This window comes from Apus apus, chromosome 16, assembly GCF_020740795.1.
Source record: "Apus apus isolate bApuApu2 chromosome 16, bApuApu2.pri.cur, whole genome shotgun sequence".
Classification (NCBI taxonomy): Eukaryota; Metazoa; Chordata; class Aves; order Apodiformes; family Apodidae; genus Apus; species Apus apus.
This window is the reverse complement of record NC_067297.1, coordinates 5,425,637-5,446,480: the sequence shown is the minus strand read 5'-3', so window position 1 is coordinate 5,446,480 and position 20,844 is coordinate 5,425,637. Positions and strand designations below refer to the sequence as shown.

The window sequence follows — 20,844 nt, the reverse complement described above, 5'->3', positions numbered from 1 at the left end:
CCCCGGGCGGGGCTGCAGCGATCCTCCCCCGCGGGACGCTCCGCCCCGGGGCGCGGGGCTGGCGGGACCGCAGCAGAGGGGAGGCGGTGGCGGTGGCTGCAGGATGGGGCTGGAGCTGTACCTGGATCTGCTCTCGCAGCCCTGCCGGGCGCTCTACATCTTCGCCCGCAGCAACAACATCCCCTTCGAGTTCAAGCAGGTGGAGCTGATGAAGGGTGAGTGGGTCCGGGAGAGGCGGGGGGCTTGTGACGGGGGTGGGAGGTGGGTGTCCATAGCCTCGGGGTTTGCGGGGTGCCCCACCGGGACCCCGGACTCCCCCCGCCGCGTCCGGCCAAGGGGCTGGTTGCCCGCTCGGCTCGGTGCGGGTGGGAGCGGGTGACTCGCCCAGCCCCACCAGTGCGAGGTGCTGCGGGAGGGCGGGGTGGCCCTGAGGGGGACAGGGCTCCGGAAGGTGAGACGAAAACAAGACCTAATTTCTTCAAGAAGCCGTGATTTTGAAGTAGCAGTCTCGGTGCCTCCCCTCTGCGACAAACACAGGCTTGCAAAGGTGCGTGGCAGCTCTGGAATTGACTCTGCCCCAGCAGAAATTTCTGAGAAGTGCTGAGGATGTGCTGGGGCTGTTCCCCATTTGGATAGGAAACAGTAACGGCCGCGGGAGGTTTGCACATGGGCGAGGACAGCTGAGGTGTGCAGTTCTTCCCCTCTGAAGGCGACTTCCTTAGGAAACTTTGCACTCTGGTTAGCAGCAGTCGTTGCTGCAGGGCAGCTTTTCTGCTCTCAGCAGGAGTTAACAGCCCCTTGGGAAGGACCCTCACAGCCAGAGCCCACTGATGTCCCCCCGTGTCAGGCTGGACAGCCAGCCACCCCTTTGGGGGTTTCAGCAGGTCAAGCTGTTTGTGGTCAAGTTCTTTAGAGAGGGTCAAGGAGAGGCTTTGCAAAGGCAGCAAAGTGAGCACAGCCACCAGGGATCTGAACTCAGAGAAATGAAGAAGGGAAGGTGGTTTGGCTTGTATTAAAACCAGCTGATCATCAGTAGGAGCCTGCCCAAAAGGTATCAAGTGTTTTCACCAAAAGATGTCCAAAGATCTGTATCTTCTTTCCTTGTAACTGAAGCTGATAAAAGCTATCAACCTTTCTAGAGCTCAGCTGGATTTGAAACTAAGATAATGTGTTGGGCATAAAACCACCTGAGTAAGTAATGCTTAAGAACAGTGAAAGGTGAGAAGGCTCCTGGGGCTGAAATTGATACAGGAACAAGAGGCTCCAGCTTGTGACTCAAAGAAACCTGTTGTGGTTTAGTCTCTGGGTGTTCCCCTCCATACCTTAGCTGAGCATTGATTGCCCTGTGCTACAGCAGCTGGCCTCCGACCTGCCTCAAGAGGAGATAATTGTTACTCATCTGGTGTCCTTCTTTCCCATTAAACTGTTGTGATGAGGCACTGGGGCAAAGGTGAGGAGAGTGGCAGGTAAGCAATGAGAGCATCAAGTGGAACAACTGAAATACAGGTACTGGGAAACTGAGAGGAAGGAATTAAATCCATTTCCCAGGGCTCTGTGCCCTGTGGCATCAGCATTTGCTTTTGGTCAGTGGGTTTAGGATGGATCATTTGGCTTACAGGAAAGCTGGAGGAAGCACTCCCAGCACCTGCAGCTGGGTTATCTCTGCATCCAGCTGCTGGCAGACAGGGGTAGCACACTGGCCTCAGGGATACAGTCTGAGGACCTGTCACTGCATGGTATGTGAGGACCAGGAAAGGGGACCTAAAAGGCTACATCAGATTTGAGCTGGCAGGTTAAGTGTGCCCCCCTGAAAAGTCTGTGGACCCCTGGTAGGGTGTATCTTAAAGGAAATGGGTGGAAAGAGGGAGAACAAGACACTCCAGGGGGGCCCTGGAATCTGCACATCACATGTAGGAAATCCCCATGTATTTTGGAAAGGGGTTGGTGGAGACAGCTGTGAGCCAAGTGACAGGGGAGTAGTCATGAATCAGGTTTGCCAAGTGTTGGGAAAACAAATACTATTTCCAGAGCATCCCTTCTGGCATAGAGATTCTCGGGTGACTCACATAGTAGGACATGGAATGGAGGTAGATGTTAGAGAAACTTGAATACAGAGACACACACCTATGACTGAAGGCTGGGGAAGTCTGGCATGAAGGAGTCACAAAGATCAAGGCTCCTACCTGGGACTGGGTTCAGTCATAATGGAATGCACTGAGACCTCTGGGGAACAAAGCACCTTCTCCTGTCAGGTCCTCTCTGCCTGCCTTGCAGGGGGGCTGGCAGCTTAAAAGCAAACTCAAATCCATATTTGCTCTGATAAAGGATTTGCAAAACCCACATAAAGAGTTGATTGATAGACCTGTGATAAAGTACCCATGGCTTAACATGAAAGGATAAAAAAATCTAGGTTTATCTGAGGACTAAAAAGAGAGTTGAATATAAAGGACACTATCTTCCAGCCCAAAAAACCCAACCCAATCCCTTGGTTTCTCACTGTCCTTGTGGTTCATGTTTCTGATACAGAAATCCCTTTCCTCTGAGGTGCTCGGTGTTCACTCTGGGTTTGTACCAGACTGATACCTCCAGGCACAAACTTAGAGCTGATGGAGCCCTGAGTTGACAAGCTCTGTTGGTACAAAAGGATTCTTAACCTTTCTGACCTTTGTGGACAGGTTGTTCTGGTGTGCAGGCAACAGGCAACTAAGCTGGCATCACAGGGCTGACCCCCTATTCACCCTGCGACACTTTTTGATTGCTTATAACCTGCAACAAGACTATTTGTGCAATCAAAACCAGGAACTTGAAGCCAGATGGGCCCCATGGTCTCCCCAGGTGTTTACAGACAGGTCCTGAGCATCACTGCTAAGGAAAACTTGTCATTTCCCTCCTCAGGGCAGCACAGGACTGAGGAATTCCGGAAGGTGAACATCTTGATGAAGGTGCCTGCAATGAGGGATGGCTCTTTCACCTTAACAGAGAGGTGAGGCTCAAATAAGCTCAACTCTCCACTGCACTATTGATCCTAATGCTTGGTTTCTGCCAGTGCACTGCTCAGCCTCTACTGGGACTCCAGCCAGGTAGTTGTTTGCCTCCTTCCTATCTGTTCCACTTGTACATAAAACAAGCTGTCTCATGTGAGCAACTCAAACAGCATTGATTGTGGAAAAATCTATGAGCTGCTGCTCAGAGCTACCTTGCATGTATGTTTCTAAGGCAAAATTCCTGTCTGTGTGTCCTCCTGCTCTCTGCCTTCAGCTGGAGGCTGTAAGTCAAGGCAGTAAATCTGACACTGCTGGGTGGCCAGGCAGGACAGAGCTCTGAGCTGGTATGAACTCATTCACTTGCTCAAAAGTGTTGGTGGGGTAACTGTACCCGCAGGCCACCTCTGTCTTGCTGGGCTGATGAATCAGGTAATTGCTGCCCACAGGCAGCACAGGCTGTCCCCTGTGCCATGCCTCGATGGCAGTTTTGTCCTGCAATTCTGCCTGGGTCAGCTCAGGTCTGAGCTGTCTCAGACCAGTGCAAAATATGGGGGAAGGAGAAAGGATGAGGTGCTTTAATCTCAGATGATCAGCTCACTGGTCTGCCTTGCTCCCTGGACAGCATTGCAATCCTCCTGTACCTGGCACGGAAATTCAAGACTCCTGATCACTGGTACCCATCTGACCTGCAGAAAAGGGCCAAGGTTGATGAGTACCTGTCATGGCAGCATGCCAACATTCGTGGGAAGGGGAGCAAGCTCTTCCTAACTAAGGTAAGACCATTATATACCAAAAATTAAGTTCTAAGAGCTGTGAGTCCGATAGCCCAGGGAGGTACCTCCTGTGTGGAGGGCCCTTCTAAGCAAATACCCAGGCCAGGTGACATATAGGAACTAAACTAGAGCTGGAATTGACTTGGCTGCTCAGCTGAAGTGGCCCAAATACTTAATGCTGCAGCCACAGCTCTGTGCATGCACCGAGATCTAGAGCAAATTCATCCTTAGTGAGCAGCTCACACCAGCTGCCCAGCTTCATGGCAAAAGCAAACCTCTCACTGGAAAACAAAATGCAGTTGCTCACAGATGATGCAGTCTTCAAGAGGAGACACTTGTGGTTGAAATTTCAGATTTTCTAGGGCAGAGACAAGGACAGGCAGGAATTAATGTCTGACATTCATGTTAATCTGCCAAAGATTAGCAGTACCAGTTGTTCTCATGTGTGGCTGGTGAGGGATCCCCAGAAGGCAGCAGTGAGAGGGTGTGGGCTAAGTTTGGAGGGAAACACATAAAAAGCAGCTTCTTTCTTCTCCCTCCCAGGTGCTGGTGCCCCTCCTCACAGGCCAGCCACTTCCTCCAGAGAAACTGGAAGGGGTTACTGAAGATCTGAATGTTGTCCTGAAGCAGTTTGAGGAGATGTTCCTGCAGGACAAGCCCTTCATTGCAGGCAGTGAGATCTCCCTGGCAGATCTTGTAGCACTGGTGGAGCTCATGCAGGTGAGCATCAACCCCAACACTGTTAGATGTGGGTTACAGGCAGGCCAGGCCAAGGTGTGGCTGTAGCACCACTACCTCTTTAATGGCAGATCTTTCTCCCTGCAGTTAACTCCTTAGCAGAGTTAAATCCTTTTTGACTTTGACCGTAATGGAGTTTGCCAGGAAACACCTGCTTTGAGACAGATCTTTCTATGGAAGTTTGGACAAAATTCCTCAGGAGAAAAAAAAAAAGATAAATGGCAAACTGGGCAGATATTCAGAAGAGATGTGTTGTGTGCATGGCCCTCTGCCAATTAGCCATGGCAGTACTTTTTGCTGCACATCCCAGGGGACAGCAGCTGCTTCGGATGACAACACTTCCTCCTAGCTAAGAAACAGAGACAAACTCCACCTGATGTGACAGCTGCCTGCTGCCTTGAGCCAAAAGCACATCTGGGCTTCATTCTGGTCTCATCCCTGGCAAAGGCATCGTTTGACTCACTCCTGGGTTCTCTCCCTCCGCAGCCTGTAGGTGCTGGCTACAACCTCTTCGAGGACAGGCCCAAGTTGGCAGAGTGGCGCAGGCGGGTGGAGGAGGCGGTGGGGAAGCAGCTCTTCCAGGAAGCCCATGAAGGGGTCTTGAACATCAAGAATCTGACTGCTGATAAGATTGCACCTGAACTGCTGGAGCATTTCAAGCACCAGATCCTAAAGCAGGCCAGCTAAAATCAGGGGGTTACACTCGAGGTAAAATATATTGTGCAGGCTTTTTGTAGTATTTCAGCATTTCTTCTAAAAAACATACAGATAAAGCATTCCACAAAACACACTCCAATCACAACCTCCTTTCTGCAACTTAGAAGGGAAGGAAACTATACCTTAAGCAGACTGCAATGAGCTGCTTTCCCCTCTTGTCCACTCCAGGTATGTGAGCTGTAGCTCTGTAAGCTTTACTTTCTTGCTCCAGCACCAGTGGATCTACTTGGAGACAGAGGCAATTTGCTCCATGTGGGGGTGGGGGCCAGACAGAGCTGCCCTTTCCATCCCTGTTTTGAGTTTTCCAAGTCACAGCACTAAAAATGGGGCAAAGGTTTCCTGAGAGTATGGCAGAGCAGATTTGTCTGAAGCAAGGAAAAATCAGTGAAAATGGTTTTAATTTTGCAACATCCTCAGTTGGAAGATTTTTGCTGTTCAGTAGAGGGACAGGTCAGGACCCAGCCCTTGGTGGGGATCCTGCCAGAACTTTTGGAGCACCTGGCCACTAGAGACTGCTGTGTCACCTATTGGAAGCAAAGGGACACAGTGTCTGGGAGCAGCAGGGCTGTGCAGGCACCCAAATGAGGCCTCAAGCTTCTGGGAGGGACAGGGTTAGTCCCACAAATGAAGATTCTCAACCATGGACTGGTGAGATACCCTAGAAAGAGGAACCTGCACAGCTGAGGAAAGTTCTCTTGCCAGGTGCAGCTGCTGCCAACCACATGGTGTCCCCCCCAAGCCACCCTGGTGTTCTGTCCTTTCCCTGGAGCAGTTTTGTCAGCTTGATGGAAGCCATTCAAGCCAGGCCCTCTCCACTGATGGGTTCTGCTCTGACTGGGCCAGCCTTGGCAGCAAAAAGAGGGGTGGTGGCCAGCCCTGGGGTGTGGGAGTGCACAGTGTATGAGCTCAGTATTGCCTCAAATACAATTAATATTCCACTGCTCTTCTATCACATCAGATTTACCAGTAAAGTTAATGGTTACACCTGCCACGTGTTGTAGCTGTTTGTAAACAGGATTTGAAGGGAACACCACGGATTCATCCTCCACAGCTGTGCAGCACCCTTCCCAACCTCTTTTGTGTCCCTTTGTAGCCCTCCTGCCTTCCTGTCCTGTCTCTGTGACCTTCCATTTCCAGGCATGAGGAGGGTTCCAGCTTGCAGAACTGTTTTTTCCTTCTTGTTAAAGGCTGGTGGTATCTGAAAGTTCACTTGTCCCTGGTGGCTGGTCACACCACCACGGAGACAGCCACACAGTGTGCTGGGGGTGAGACCTCAGTCATCTTAATGCAAGTCATTACAGTGCTCAGAAAAGAGGCAAGAAGCTGCTCAAATCAGCCTCAAAGATCCCTTCAGCTGGACCTGGTGCTTTGGGGAAATGAGCCAGCTGCCTCTTCTTTGTTTCCTGAGTAAACCTGCCTGTTAGTTCAAAAGGGCACCATGATCCACAGCAGCTTTCTACTCACCCTGGGATGGCTTGCATGGCTGGTGCCTGAGCAGCAACCTCTGCAGACATGCCCTGCTCTGCTGCAGCAACTTGCCTGCAGTGCTGAGCCTACAGAAGATGACCTGTTTACATTGTACCACCAACCACTTCCTTTCCTCTGTAACCTGCAGCTTACCACAGCCACCAGCTGGGCTTCTGCGCATGGCTGGAATTAAACAGGTCCTCTGCTGCCTCACTGCAGCTGCCCAACCTCACCACGTGCTCTGCTGTGTTTATACTTTGCCTAACTTCCAGATTTCTGACCTCCAAATTCTCCCTTTTTTGTAGAGAGCAAAGCTTTTCCTGCCAGCAGAACAAATTCTTCACACAGCCCCTGTTCAAGTAGGAGCAGAGCAGGGAAACCATCAAAACCAAGATCCTAACCTCTAGAGTGCTAATCTTGACAGACCTCAAACTGGGCTGGTAGCAGAGCCCTCCTTGATACACACCTCCCTGCAGAATCTCAAGAGAGGGCTGCTTTGTATGCAAAACCATTGGACCAGCCAAAGCAAATAAAGCATCTTTTTTTTTTTCTTCTTATTTACGATACTTGCAGTGCAAGAGCTCCACATAGAAGAGCCTTGAGCCAATTTTCTGCTTGTTCAAAACAAAGAGCAAGTTCCTTAAATGTCACTCATTACATGCTCCTGCAAGGAAAGCTGCCTTCAAAAGCAAGGTGGGAGTATATCCAGAGCTCATGGGTGCTTCTCCATGGCCAGTGTCACAAAGGATAAACACACTGATCAGCTACTGCCTCGCTCCAGCAGCTGTGGTAACTGGAGGAGATTTTAAGTGGTTTTCCCCATAGTTTTCTGTCTGCTCTAACCTGTCTGAACTGCAGGTTCAGGCTCACAGTGAAGCTGTGTCTGCAGCAACCAGGGGCATTTTGGGCCCCTCTGTGCACACAGGACAGAGCTCTTCCCCAGAGTTAACTCCTTGAATGGCAGTCGAGTTGAACAGATAAATCTGCCTTGCTGGCTTTTTTAACTCTGAATCGTTGAGATAAGGCAACTCGTCCTTGTACTTTGCCTTTTGCTGTCCCTCCACCTCCCCCATTTTGTTCCTGTGTCATTTGATCTTGGCTGGTTCCAGCTCCTAGATCAAGAGCCCCAAGAGCTGCCTGCCAAAACCCATCAGATTGAGCCAGAGTTTTGCCTGCCTCAGTCCAAGGTCTGTTCATTGTCCACTCCCCTTTCACCTGAATATGGAGAGGAGTTACACCTCCAGGGACAGGTTTTTTTGCTGTTCTGATTCAGTTTCTTCAGTTCTTGCCAGGGCTGTTTGGAAATAGGTGAAAGCCTGTGATTTCTAGAATAAAGTGAAGCTGGGATACACAAGAGGGGACTAAATTTTAAAAAAACAGATATACATCCTGAGACATTTTCTAAATTATTAAGAAATAAACTGCCAAAAATTACTGCATTTTCCCATGTTGTTCCTGTTTACAAAAAGCTGATGGAGAAAGTACAAGGAGGAGGAACCTTTGAGCTGATGGAGCCAAATGAAAATACAGTGCTAGAAGCACTAGCCTGGAGCTGGGAATAATGCAATTAAATGCCATATAATGCAACCAGATAAAGAGATCTCTCTGGCTGTGTGGGCTGTGCAGTGCAGAGAGCAAATTGGAGAAAAACTGAAGGAAGGAACATTTTCAGGAGGCACATGAAAAGATCTCTGAAGTCCAGATAGGACTAATGGATCAATTGAACCATAAGTAAAGGAGCAAAGCAAACCCACACTGCTCATCTGTGCTGCCATCTACAAACGGTGGTATCTGAGAGTAGGGGCTGGGAACCATTCTGAAGCACAAAGACCTCCCAGACTATTACCTGTGCAGAGCCACATTCACATTTCTTTGACCTGAACTCAAGGACCTGCTCACTCTATGAGCCTTCATCTCTGGTGTGTTGGTGCTTCATGCAGGAGCTCCAGAGGGCACACTGTGCTGCTGGAGAACTGGGTGGTGTGTGTACAGCAGCTCCTCTTCCCATTCTGGTCAAGAAACTGGAAAAATCTTTTCATGCAGATCTAAACCTGAACAAGACTGAAAATCAGTGCATGGTGCAGCAGATTCAATACTTTATGTTGAGATGCAGGTATTTTCCCAGACACTGGCAGACTGACCAGTCTAACAACAATCCCCATTCCTAAGGGGTTGTCAGAGCAGAAGTCTTGGCAGAGTGATATTAAATGAAGCACCTGAAAGTGTTCCAGTTTGTAATTTACCCAGTCAACAAGCTCAGTCCCTGCTCAGTATCCAAACCTTTTCGTCACCTTTTATAACAATCCTTTATACAAATAAAAGAGCAACTGATCCTCCAGTTCCCTTTCCCGGAGGTTCCTGTGGCCCTTTTCAAGGATCTGAGCGTGACCTACAAGCTGCCTGGCACAGCTCTGATAAAAAGGTGTCAGCTGAACCGAGGTGGGTTTGACTGGGGGTGACTTTGCTCTGAGTGGCTCAGCTGCTCTATCTTCCAGAGTCCCAGAAGTCCCTGTGCTCAACCACACGTCACCTTCCCCAGATCACACAGCTGTGAAATGCTGCAGGCTCCGTGCAAAGGCTTGAACTCAGTCTGAGCTTCTTTAGCTCTCCTCCACTTGTGTGGAAATCTGAAATGACAAATACCAGGGTGAAAGGAAAGTCATGTCACTGTGAGTATGCAGAGGTAATGCCTGCAGAGAAGCCCTGCATGCTTCACTGCCATTCAGGTGTCACCTCACAATGCTGGGCAGACCCTACGTGACCAAAGAATTATCTCCTGAAGACCATGCTGAGATCTAAGGGTGCAATATTAACACTGGCTTAGAGATGTTTTGCAAGTGGCCTCATGTGCAGGGTGACACATTCCTGCAGGGATATGTTATGAAAACAAGCGTTTTCCTTGCAGTGGGATGCCACAGGAGAGCAGGCTCCTGCCTCAGGCAAAGCTTTGGGGGGGAGGGACAGCCCCTGCTCCCTCAGTGCTTGGTACCAGCCTCTCATTTCATAGAATCACAGACTCATTTGGGTTGGAAGAGACCTTAAATGTCATGTAGTTCCAATCCCCCTGCATGGGCAGGGACACCTCCCACTAAACCAGGTTGCTCAGAACCCCATCCAGCCTGCCCTTGAACACTTCCAGGGAGTGGGCACCCTGGGCAAACCTGTTCCAGTGCCTTACTACCCTGATAGCGACGAATTTCTTCCTAACGTCTAAACCTAAATCTCCCCTTTCCCAGTTCAAAGCCGTTACCCCCTTGTCCTATCGGTTGATGCCCTCGTAAAAAGTCCCTCCCGGTTGAGGCTGGTAATTTAGCCTTACCAGTAGGTCACAGCTACTGCTAAATTACCTCCTCCTGGGGCAGGTCCCCAGGCTCAGAGCCAGCCCCAGCCTGGCCGGGGCTGCCCAGCGCTGTGGGACGGGGGATCCCGGCCCCCTCAGGGCGCAGACCCCACTCCCTCCCCTCCGCGGGGCCGTCCCGTCCCGTCCCGCCCGGGGCCGGGGCCGGGGGCGGGCACGTCCCGCCCGCGCAGGGCTGGGCTCGGCCCCCGCCTGCCCGCACAGCCGCGGCTGCCTCCCCCGCGGGCCGGGCCGGGCCGGGCGGCAGGATGGGGCTGGAGCTCTACCTGGACCTGCTCTCGCAACCCTGCCGCTCCATCTACATCTTCGCCCGCAGTAACAACATCCCCTTCGAGTTCAAGCACGTGGAGCTCTTCAAAGGTGGGACGGGCGGGCCCGCCCGGGCTGCCCCGGGGGCGGGCGGCAGGGCCGGGGCGCGGCGGGGCCGCGGGCTCAGCGCCCCTCTCTTGGCTCTTGGCAGACTCGGTGCTCGGGAAGAAGCCGGCGGCGGGGAGCGGCGGGGAGCAGCCCGGGGCAGGTGAGGGGAAGGAGGGGAAGGTCTCCCCGCAGCGGGCACCGGCCCCGCGTCCGTCCGTCCGTCCTGCCGGGCCGGGCCGCGCTGGGTGCGGGAGGAGCCGGGCTGCGGGGGCTGCGGGGGCTGCCAGAGCCCGGCGCTGGAACGCGGTCCCCGGGCGGGGGCTGCGGGGCCGGGCTCAGCCCCCCGGGGCCCGTGGCAGCGCAGCCCCCGGGGGGTGGTTCTCGTGGCCCCGGGGGGTTTTGCTCTCATGGCCCCCAGAGGGGCAGGTCCTTCTGTCCCGCCGTCCCGCCGCAGGCCAGGCTCTCTGAGCAGCATCCCGTGCCTCCTGGCCTGGGCTGCTGCTTCTCCGGGACTTGGGGAGCTGTTGGGCCGGTTCGGACTGTTCCCATAGGGAAGTTCCACTGGGGCCGTTCCCGGTCAGTGGAGGGTCCTCTCCTGCTGAGGCAACATCAGCCCGTGTTTGGGGAGGCTCAGTCTCAAGTGAACTCTTGAACCCTGGAAGTTACCGAAATGCTGGAGCTGGTGGAAGCAGACCACCCGTTTGAGAGAGGGATGCAGAGCTCAGAGGTGGCTTATCTGTGGTCTCACCCTGGTGTCCTCTCAAGACATCCTGCCTGGGGAAGGGTGAGACAGGTCAAGCCTGCCCAGACTTACACTCCAGAGCTGAATCCTCTCCCAGCCCCTGGAAGCTCTGCTTGGCCCATTGGGAGGGAAGGAGTAGCTCCTCAGGTAACCTGGAGCGTGTGGTTTTAAAAGCATGCTCTGCCAGGGGGCCTGAATACAATGGTTTGACCATGCAGCTTGTATTGCCAGAGCAGTCTCATGGCTATGCTGCATCTATTTTTGTGGATCCCCAAGGAATGTTCCTCCAGCCATTTCTAGCCAATTAGTCACCGTGACAGCCGAGGAGTGCTCTGGGAAGGGTGTCCTTAACAGAAACACTCAGCTGTTTGGACTTGTCCAACTGTATAAGATGACTATTGCCCATTTATATATTGCGTTTTCCTAGTAAGTTGCTACTTTTTTCCCTAAGGCAAAGCATAGTACTTGGAAGACCTTGCCTGAGGAGTTGGCCAGGCAGGGACATTATTGGCAAATAGACTGTTGTTTGTTTTTTTTTTTTTCCTTTTTACTTCTATAAAATCTTGTTGACTGCTCTTTTTACTCACCAGTAAATCTTGTCTGCATTATGACCTATGCTTAAGGATTGTCCCTGCTTGCAGCCTGCCCTGCTTTTTGGCAGTGTGTACTCTGCTTGTTAAAGTCGCGCCTCAAAGCCCAGCAAGACACACACTGTGTGTGTATATATATCCTTGGGGAACATGGAGAGCTAATTACACCAGATGCAATTGATGTTAAACAGCCCTGTAAGTCAAGTCAACATCGCAGGAATGATAAAGATGAGCCACCTGATACCACTAGACAAAAAGATTTGCTGTGTTTGCTGGAAGAGGGGTACAGGCTTAAACTCTGCTAAACAGCAAATACAAATATTGGTCTCTATTTTAATACAACAAGCAATTGGTCCTAATGAAACCAGCTGGAGTTAGTGTTCACACCAAGGCTCAGGGGCAGAGTCTCAGCACAGGTCTTTTATGTCTGTATATGAAGACCCTGTATGAACCAAATGATGTAAGTTGCCATCTGTGGGTGTGTTAGTCCCATCAGGGCTCTGCCATGGTCAGTATTCTTGCTAGGACTGGTGCACGAGGAAAGGGCTGAAATCTGATTCAGGCTGCTCTCTCTCACTGCTGGCTTCTCAGGTCCTTGTTTCTCAGTTGCCCTCTACCTTGGGCAATTAACACAGCAAAACAACCAGACAGCTAAGGTCTAAGAGGGGACTGCTCCTTGGTTCTAGCACTATTGACTTGCAACTTGTAGCTACATGTTTCCAAAGACCACCTGAACTCACCAATGTGTCATGACCCCCTGGCCTTTGGAGCCCTTCTAAAAGCACAGGCCTGAGCACCTGCCCGGAGCAACTCCTCGCATGACAAAAGGCTTACACAAATCTTCCTCACTCTTGTTATGAGATAAATTACGGACATGAAGCACCTTGTACTTTGCCTGCTGGCTTGATTTTCCAGGAGGTGTTTTTTTTTGGCTATTCAGATTTCTCAAATAACAGGCTTAACTTGCACTTTCTGCCTGGCTCTCACTCTTAAGCAGCCCTTTCAATATAGGGGAAGTAGCCTGTAATCTGTAGTACAGCAAGCCTCCTTTCTCCCACCCCTTCCCAAAGACAACTGCAAATAAACTTGATAGTCCAAAGGCTGGTTTTATTTCTTGGAGGCTATTTCCTGCTGCACAGTTGTCCAGGAAAGCAGACCCTGCCACCACCTCCTGAATGGGGGCAAATAGCTCTTGGGGATGTAGATCACTGCCTGTTAGCTAAAGGCTCTTGTTTTGTATTAACAAAGGGATTTTTGCACAAGACCTCCTGCTGTTATGTAGGATTTGCACCTGAAATGTTATGTCTCCTTCTAGAGAGCACTTAAAACAAGCAAAGCAAACAAACTCCTCACGCCTTTTCTTACGTAGGTGTTCCTGGACTTTTGCACAATTCCCTGGCATTTAACTGCTGACTGGCAAGCCCAGTGCCTGCAGTGGGAGCCTGAAACCCGGTTAGATAGTCAGTTGTTAGTGCCCCCAGGCTCCCAAGGACTGGGGAGTTTAAACTCTTCTCAAGGACTTTGTCTTCCTGCTGCATTTCCCTGACAGAGGCAGGTTCTCATGGAGTGCCAGGAGTGTTGCAGGGTAGAGGTGTGGGACCTTCCCTGCCTCCAGCCAGTGTCTTTTGTGGCAGAGGGAATTATTTTGTGACCCTACTATTGTATTCCTGGCATTTGTGTTTTCCCCATCCCAGCAAAAACCTCTGGAAAGATCCTCAGCTGCGTGTCTGCTGAGGGATCAGCTCTGTTGACAAGACTTGCTTTCTCTGCAAACTTCCCTTTGCTCTTCAGAGACAAACAGGAAAAAGATTTTGCTCTCTGTGCCTGTCACCCTGCCACGTTCTCCTTGGTGAATTGCCCACTGCAGAGATCTCCATGGGCACAAGGCTTTCCCATTGACTCCATCCTAGCTAGAACCAGCCACACTCACAAACTGCAGGGAAGTTACTTCTTTTTGTTGTCACCTGTGGAAGAACAGGGGCAGGAGCAGCAGCCGCCTGCCCTTGTTAGGACACTCCACATGCAAACTCAACTTTTCCAGATGCTGCTTCCTTGGCAAATATTGAGCATTTTTAGCTGCTCGATTGTCTTCATCCTAACCTCTTTTTCCCTCCTGTCTCTAAAGCTGTAGGACACACTGTTCTCAAGTCAGATGTTCCTGGTTGTCTGCAATAGTCTTTTCAATACCAGAACCTTAATTGTGGTGTCCAAATGCCTCCTATGGAGAGGTTTTTTTAGAAAGTAGAGAAAGTTTTCCAGTCAGTTTTGCAAGTATTACTGGTGCCTTGAGGCCAGCACTGGAATTCCTGTATGGAAAGGTGAACTGCTTGGTGCCACGTGCCCAGGCTGAGCTGACTGCCCTCTGCAGATGGCTTCTGCACTGACTGCTCAGCTTTACTACCTTTTCATTGTGAAATACAACCGTGTAGGGAAAACCTAACACAGTTCACTGATTGTCCAGCTACAGGTATTTCATTGATCATCCACTGCAGATACAGTTCCAACCCTTGACTTGTCTGTTCATGTTCTTAGGGCCATCAAATAGTGAAGGAGCTGGCAAAGTCAGCCTGCTGAAGAAAGTACCAGCACTAAAGGATGGAGACTTCACCTTAGCAGAATGGTAAGAACTCAGTCCTTAGACTTCCTTGGAGATCATTAATCTGTGCAGTATTTAGGAGATGTCATTCCCACTGAATTATTAAGAGCCACAGAATGTATGGACATGTTGGTTCTTTGTAATAGGGTAACCTCATTTGCTCTGTTTTCTTTTTCTGTCTGAATTATCTTTCAGAATGTAAACAAATCATCTGACTTAAGTTCTTGATCATCTCCTGAAAGCACTTACCTCAAAATGGGATTCTAAACATTTCTGGGAAATGTTTAAAGCTTATAAAAAATCCCTTCTACCCTAGGGAAAAAAAAAAACAAAACCACAACAACAAACAAATAAAAAACCACCTCACAACTCTTTTATCCTAGAGAAAAAAAATCTCTTTATCTGAATTAGTCATGAAGGCCAAGTTAACACTTACAGAAGTGAATTTAGGTTTTACATTATAAGACTATTATGGAGACTGGTTAATTGTGTGGGAATACTGAAATAATTGAACTACTGTAGTAACAGCAGAGAAGGAGAGTCTGCAATGCTTCTGCTTTGTCAGCACAGGATTTTCTGTGACATCACTTTCCATAGTAACAATCTACATATTGTTGCAGATGACTAAGATATTTTTCCATTTGGATTCTCCTGCCAGTTAGTGAAAGTATAAACATCTGCACCAACACAGAAAGATTCTGTAGGCTCTCCTTGCTGGGAATTCCACTGACTTCAATGGAAGCTGCAGGCTAGAAAGAGATAAATCAGATGAAAACGCAACATGACTCATTAGGGAGTTTTATTTAGTACAAAAGTCCATAAATATGCAGAGGTCTCGGAGAGATGGGTGAGAACAGTTGAGGAATAAGTGGGATTAACATTGCTGATAGATTATTATGCAAGTTTTTTGATTCTTTACCTTAATATCGTCCAGCAGCACTAACTATGGAACAGTGCTGTGATTTTCCAGCAGGTTAAAGTTTTCAGGGGAACTAAGGTGATCAGGTGCTATCTCTGTTGTCAGCATGAATTAGATTCCTACGCACAGCCCCTGGATTCCATCAGAAATCCTGATCCAAAGGCTTCTGAGTGGAAGCAGCACGTTCAGAAGGGGCGGGAGAGGGAGCTTAGCTGAAAGCTTTCTGCATCCTGACCCCTGGCCCCTTTCTTGTCTCTTTCTGATGTCTGAGCAGCACTGCCATTCTGCTGTACCTGACTCGAAAGTACAACACTCCCGACCACTGGTACCCATCAGACATCCAAAAACGGGCCCAGGTAGATGAGTACCTCTCATGGCACCATGCTAACATCAGGGCTAATGCTCCCAAGACCATGTGGATCAAGGTAAGGAGACCAAATATTAAAATGTGAGTAAAGGAGGTGCTTTCCTGGCAGAATATTGAGCGTTTGAACAGACCCAGTTTGGAGTGTTTGTCACACTGAGATGGCAAACCTGGGCCATTCCCAGCTGAGAGGAGCTGTCAGAGAGGGAGCTGCTCCTGATTGCTCTGTGACAGGATCTGGCAAAAGCAGCTTTGGTAATTTTGGCTTTTTCCTTAAAGCAGGGCTGGTACAGAAGGTCTTGAAGCCCAACAGAATTCCATTGCCTGGATTTGTGGATTCCTATGTAAGAGATTGGGGATGGCCTCCAAGAGCCTCCCCCTGGAAACATTCAAGGAGGCTCTGAGCAGCCTGATCTAGTCAGAAACGTCCCTGTGCACTGCAGAGGGGTTGGACTAGACCTTTAAAGGTCTTTAACAACCCCAAACATTCTATGATTCTAAGATTCCATGATTCAGTAGTGCTAGGGACTGAGGCCTCAGGCCCCTCCCTGCACAGCTGTGCAGAGTGTGCACTTCGAAGTTTTGCTTCTTTGGCCAGCATGTGCTTTGTTGCTGGAAGCAGAAGGGCTTGTGTTCTTCACACAGCAAGTCCCTGCAGTCCCATCAGGGTGGAAATCCAGAAGGAGCCTTCTGCATCCAGCACCCTCCTCTGAAATGGGTTCAGGGATAGACAGAGCAGAGACACAGAGAGAGTGGCAGAATTTCTGTATTCAGTGTGGTCCAGAATCGCCCTGAGGCAGAAGAACATTTACTATCAGATGGTTTTGCTGGACACTTATTCCCAGCCAACCCACCGGGCAGTTCAAGCAAGTATCCTTGAGGAGGCTCAGGTGCAAATGTAGCCCTGCAAGTAGAGCTGTGGTGTGGAATTTCAGATGAAATCAGGGTTGCCAGTAAACAGGTAAGAACTTCACTCTTCCTGTGGAATGTTTGCCATTGTTTGTGCCTAAGAAAGCATATCAGGACTCATTTAGCTTTTTGGCTTATCAACATTTGAATTTTTGGCTAGAGAGCACAGAGAAACAATTCAAATATGAGCCAGATTTATACAAGAAGCAGTTTTTTCCAGTTTCTGCAGGCTGCTACTGCAGTGCTCTGAGGGACTGAAATCCAACTGGCCTATAAGCTAGACATGGGAGAACATAGACTGCCCCGAGATACAGAAATGGAAGGAGATGTTGTTTCAAGGAGCTCTACCCAGAGATCCTATCATGCATAATTGGAACCACTTAGGAAGGGAACTTGCCATGAATTTTCTGGTTAAATAGATTCCACATGTATTTGGCAAAAATTCTGGCTTGGATGAAGCAATCCCAACTTGAATACACTGGCCCTAAGTAGAAATGCAGTCCATTCCCTCTGAAGGAAATTTGTCTCTTTGATTTTGCTTCTGTAAATAGACTGCATTTCTGTAGCTGTGGTAGGTGGAGGCGGAACAGTTGTGAAACACTGAGGGCCCCAACAGTGCCTGCACCTCTGTGAATGCTGACAGATCTCATGGAAAAGCAACTACCCCCTGTGCCAGCAAGTCCCTGAAGACACGGACTGCACTGATATCATTGCTCTGGAAAAAGTTCTAGTGGTTTAAAGAACAACATTTGGGAGGCCACAGAGAGGCTGGTGTAAAAATGGCACTTGCCCACTCCCAGCCTCGCTGGCTGCTGTCACACAGAGGAAGCCATTTCCTGCCTCTCCAGCCAGTGTTGATGCATTCCAGTCCCTCCCAAGCTCCCTGCCACTGCCACCACCATGTCTTCCTCTCCACCAGCCTGCAGGACAGGCAGCTCCAGCACCCACACAAGCAGGGGGGCAGCAGGGGTGGCTGGTGGGCAGGCAGCTTGCTGACCCATCTGGGCAGGCTGTTGAACAGAGGACATTGCAGGGGTGACTGTGGCAGAGAGTTGTCTTCCTTGGAGCTGTTGCCTGTTTCGTAACCCACCAAGGTGTAGTGGGAGGGCACGAGTGCTGGGCTCAAAACGAGCTGAATCCTTGACTTTGTTCTGCACATGCTGCCCAGGAGCTGGAGGTCATTGTCACAGCAGATCTGCCACTTGGGACTGCTTGTGTGTTCTCTGTCCATGAGCTACTTGGAACTGCAGCAGCCCATGAAGCTCTAGCATCATCCTCTCATGTGGCTTTGCTGCAGGATCACTGAAGAGCAGGAGTAGTTCTTGGGGTGTGACTTAAATGACTACCACCAGATCCCTGAGCAGGTGGCCGCTTGTGTTCCTAAGTCCCTTCTCTCCTCAGGTGCTGATTCCCCTCTTCACAGGGCAGCCTCTTCCCTCCGAGAAGCTCCAGGAGGTTATGGAAGGGCTGTCCACTTCCCTGAAGCAATTTGAGGAGAGGTTTCTGCAGGACAAGGCTTTTATCGTTGGGAGCGAGATCTCCCTGGCCGACCTTGTGGCCATTGTGGAGCTGATGCAAGTGAGTGCTGGAGTGTGGTAAGGAAGGCTCAGCACAAGGCAGAACAGATGCTGGGGGCAGCTAGGGGTGCAGCATGTGGTGATACTTCACTAGAAAGAGGAGTGAGGGCACATCTCAGCAGAGCTGGCCTAGGACAATCAGGAGAATATGGGAGTGGGTTCAGAAAACCAGTTTTTTAAAAAAGAAGCTGGTTGCAACAGATCTCTGTTGTTTCTGTCCTCTAACAATACTTCTTATCCTCCTTCATTCTTTATCATTATTTCATTTTTATATGTAAAGATGAGAGGCAGTAGCAGACAGGTCTGATGAAGGATATAGGAATATTTTTATAATACAATAATATTCCTGTTCAGCTGTTACTTGCCCATTGCCATGTCTGAAGGAGGCAGGACTGAACAACAGCCAGGGGCAATCAAATTGAGTCTGTTACAAGCTGCTTGCTCTCTGCCAGATTGTCAGGGCCTGAATCCTGCAGCCCAGAAGTGATTGTTTCTCCCAGTTCAGTGTCACAGAGACTGAAAAGCAGCACTTCAGCTTCTCTCCAGAGAGTGGCACAGGCAGAAGGGAGAAGAGGGGAAGATGAAACCAGTTCAATTAAACACCTAGTGTTTTGTGCTGTGGTTCTGCTATATGATGTGGCACTGCAGACTGTGAGTTGTCCCTGGAACTGTCAGCCCACTGTGATCTTCAATGCTGTGGCTGAAAATCTCTCACAGTAAGTGGCAGTCATCTCTGCTGCTCACTCCAGGACCCAGGAATTGACTTGTAAATGCCCTTTAAAATACAGGCTAGCTTCTGTGTCCCCAGCTAGACACACCAGGGGAGATGCCCCTCCTTCCTGCTGCTCCTGTGAGCTGCTCTTCATTGTTTTGCCTCTATGAGTACCTGCATGTACACTTTTGGTGCCTTTTTTCTTGGCGAAGAAGTGACTGCCCAAGGCCTCACTGTTGCTCTCTCCCCCTTTCTGCAGCCTGTTGGAGTTGGTTGTGACATCTTTGAAGACAGGCCCAGGCTGAGGGAGTGGCGCAGGCGGGTGGAGGATGCTGTGGGGAAAGAGCTTTTCTTCCAAGCTCATGAGATGATCCTCAATATCAAAGAACTGAGCAACATTCAAATTGATCCACAGCTGAAAGAGCAACTGGCACCTGTGTTGATGAAGATGATGAAATGAATTAATCTATCTTACCGTTTTTCCTGCCTTCTTTTTTTTTTTTTTTTTAAATCTTGTCTGACCTCCAGTTCTACATGAAACTGGGCAGAGCACTGTCATTCTTTCTAACACAGAAATTGCAGTGTTTCCCCCAACCAGACCTTTCCTGTTTCTTTGGGGGGTGGAAGCTGGGCAAGGTTTAAGACCCAAAACATTAAATTTATCCAAAAGGCTGAAGCCCTACAGGTCACTCAACACATGCATCTGGGTTTTATTTCAGACTCAGTCTTCTCAGAGATGTTGAGACATGAATGACAAAATCTGAGCCAGCCTGCAAACTGGGAACATTACAGAACTGTATAGGATGAGTGTTGTTTTCATGTATATTTAATATTTGCAGCTCCTTCTCAGGTGGCAAGCACTGGAAAGCCTGTCTGATCCTCACCTTCCTCCCACATGTCTGCACAGACAAGCACGGAGCAAAACTACAGGCAGGCACAAAAGTGAAAAACAACATGGAATTTTATTCCTTTTTATGTTTCTGATTACTGAGGCATCTTGCTTGGCTGTCCATCTACATTCCACACTTCTTCTATTTGTCCTTAGGATCCTGTGAGAAGTTTCTTCATATTAATCTACAACTGTGAATCTCCATAACTCTTCAGGTTAATCACTGCTCTTCGTTTTTTAAAGCCTGGATTTCGTTGGTGCTTGGTCTACCAGCTCACAGGTGGCAGGGGCTGTTCTTGGAGACTTGTGGGCACGGCCTTCAAATAATGGCCTACCTAAAATACTCTGTTGGGATTACATAGGGATACACTGAAAGAATGCAATCACAGGTATTTCTTGAAAGAGAATGTAACAGCAATCAAAGTGTTTTTTCCTGTGGCAATGCTGTAACAGCAATCCACATGTCTCCTAGAAAATGCAAAGGGGGAACAAATCTAGATGTGGTCTTCTGAGACTGTTTTGGATGGAAGTTCACCAAGTAAGTCACCCTGTGCAGCTGAAGCAATAAGAGGTTTTGTGGCATTGAGCAACATATGCAGCACAATAAAAGGGCAGAGAGTTGTTTTGGAGCTTTTGGACTCTTTCTTGGCTGTGTTTGTTTCTGGTTAGCTGTAGCTCAAAGACAACACCCTTTTGTACTGCAGCACGATTCATGAGGTAAAACTGAGAGAATTCGACCAGTTCTAGTTTTCTCAGTTTCAAAAAAGCCAGCTGCCAAGGAAGCAGAAACTGGTGGGATATGAATCTCCACATACTTCCATTCACGAGTAGTTGTTGCCCTTGAACGTTACCCTGAAATCCTTGCCCAAGGACTCTTCCTGTTAGGAATCAGACAAAATGAGTAAATAATCCAGGAATTGCTTCTCCCACTAGTCGAACAGTTTCTTTCCTGTCCAGTATTACCATGCCTTGGCTGGTGATGTTTGTGCTGGTAATTTCTATAAACCCCAATGTGATCTGGTGATGTTTTTCGCTAAGATTTCAGCTCTGGATACTGCTGATTTAGTCTGGAGCACAGGGAGATTTGAAATTCCCCGTCTGCAAGAAGAACTGCTTTATATACTCTGAAAACTCTGGGAGGCTGTGAACCAT

At 49.3% G+C, this 20,844-nt stretch overlaps 2 protein-coding genes across 5 annotated transcripts; both read left to right on the top strand.

The window, feature by feature from the left end:
- Positions 1 to 31: 31 nt before the first annotated feature.
- GSTT2B (glutathione S-transferase theta 2B) lies at positions 32 to 7,226 on the top strand. 3 transcript variants are annotated; one of them, XM_051634037.1, is made up of 6 exons: positions 32 to 215; positions 2,896 to 2,983; positions 3,607 to 3,757; positions 4,301 to 4,477; positions 4,982 to 5,203; positions 6,985 to 7,226. In XM_051634037.1, the coding sequence occupies exons 1-5, from the start codon at positions 104 to 106 to the stop codon at positions 5,180 to 5,182; spliced, it is 729 nt and encodes a 242-aa protein (XP_051489997.1). In that variant the 5' UTR covers positions 32 to 103; the 3' UTR covers positions 5,183 to 5,203; positions 6,985 to 7,226. The 3 variants fall into 3 exon arrangements, with proteins under 3 accessions (XP_051489997.1, XP_051489994.1, XP_051489995.1); XM_051634035.1 differs by lacking the exon at positions 6,985 to 7,226 and adding an exon at positions 5,915 to 6,201 and having other exon boundaries at positions 33 to 215; XM_051634034.1 differs by lacking the exon at positions 6,985 to 7,226 and having other exon boundaries at positions 4,982 to 6,201.
- Positions 7,227 to 10,067: 2,841 nt separating this feature from the next.
- LOC127391247 (glutathione S-transferase theta-1) lies at positions 10,068 to 20,321 on the top strand. Of its 2 annotated transcripts, XM_051633752.1 has the most exons (6): positions 10,069 to 10,397; positions 10,498 to 10,554; positions 14,259 to 14,346; positions 15,516 to 15,666; positions 17,916 to 18,092; positions 19,063 to 20,321. In XM_051633752.1, exons 1-6 carry the CDS (start codon positions 10,286 to 10,288, stop codon positions 19,261 to 19,263), a joined length of 786 nt encoding a protein of 261 aa, XP_051489712.1. In that variant the 5' UTR covers positions 10,069 to 10,285; the 3' UTR covers positions 19,264 to 20,321. The 2 variants fall into 2 exon arrangements, with proteins under 2 accessions (XP_051489713.1, XP_051489712.1); XM_051633753.1 differs by lacking the exon at positions 10,498 to 10,554 and having other exon boundaries at positions 10,068 to 10,397.
- The last annotated feature ends 523 nt before the right edge of the window (positions 20,322 to 20,844 follow it).

Bases quoted from the DNA above. Each gene is read 5' to 3' on its own strand.
- LOC127391247 (XM_051633752.1), top strand. From the start codon at position 10,286: ATGGGGCTGGAGCTCTACCTGGACCTGCTCTCGCAACCCTGCCGCTCC. The intron at 10,398-10,497 runs GTGGGACGGGCG...GGCTCTTGGCAG, and splicing joins GCACGTGGAGCTCTTCAAAG to ACTCGGTGCTCGGGAAGAAG. The intron at 14,347-15,515 runs GTAAGAACTCAG...ATGTCTGAGCAG, and splicing joins GACTTCACCTTAGCAGAATG to CACTGCCATTCTGCTGTACC.
- GSTT2B (XM_051634037.1), top strand. From the start codon at position 104: ATGGGGCTGGAGCTGTACCTGGATCTGCTCTCGCAGCCCTGCCGGGCG. The intron at 216-2,895 runs GTGAGTGGGTCC...TTCCCTCCTCAG, and splicing joins GCAGGTGGAGCTGATGAAGG to GGCAGCACAGGACTGAGGAA. The intron at 3,758-4,300 runs GTAAGACCATTA...TCTCCCTCCCAG, and splicing joins GCAAGCTCTTCCTAACTAAG to GTGCTGGTGCCCCTCCTCAC.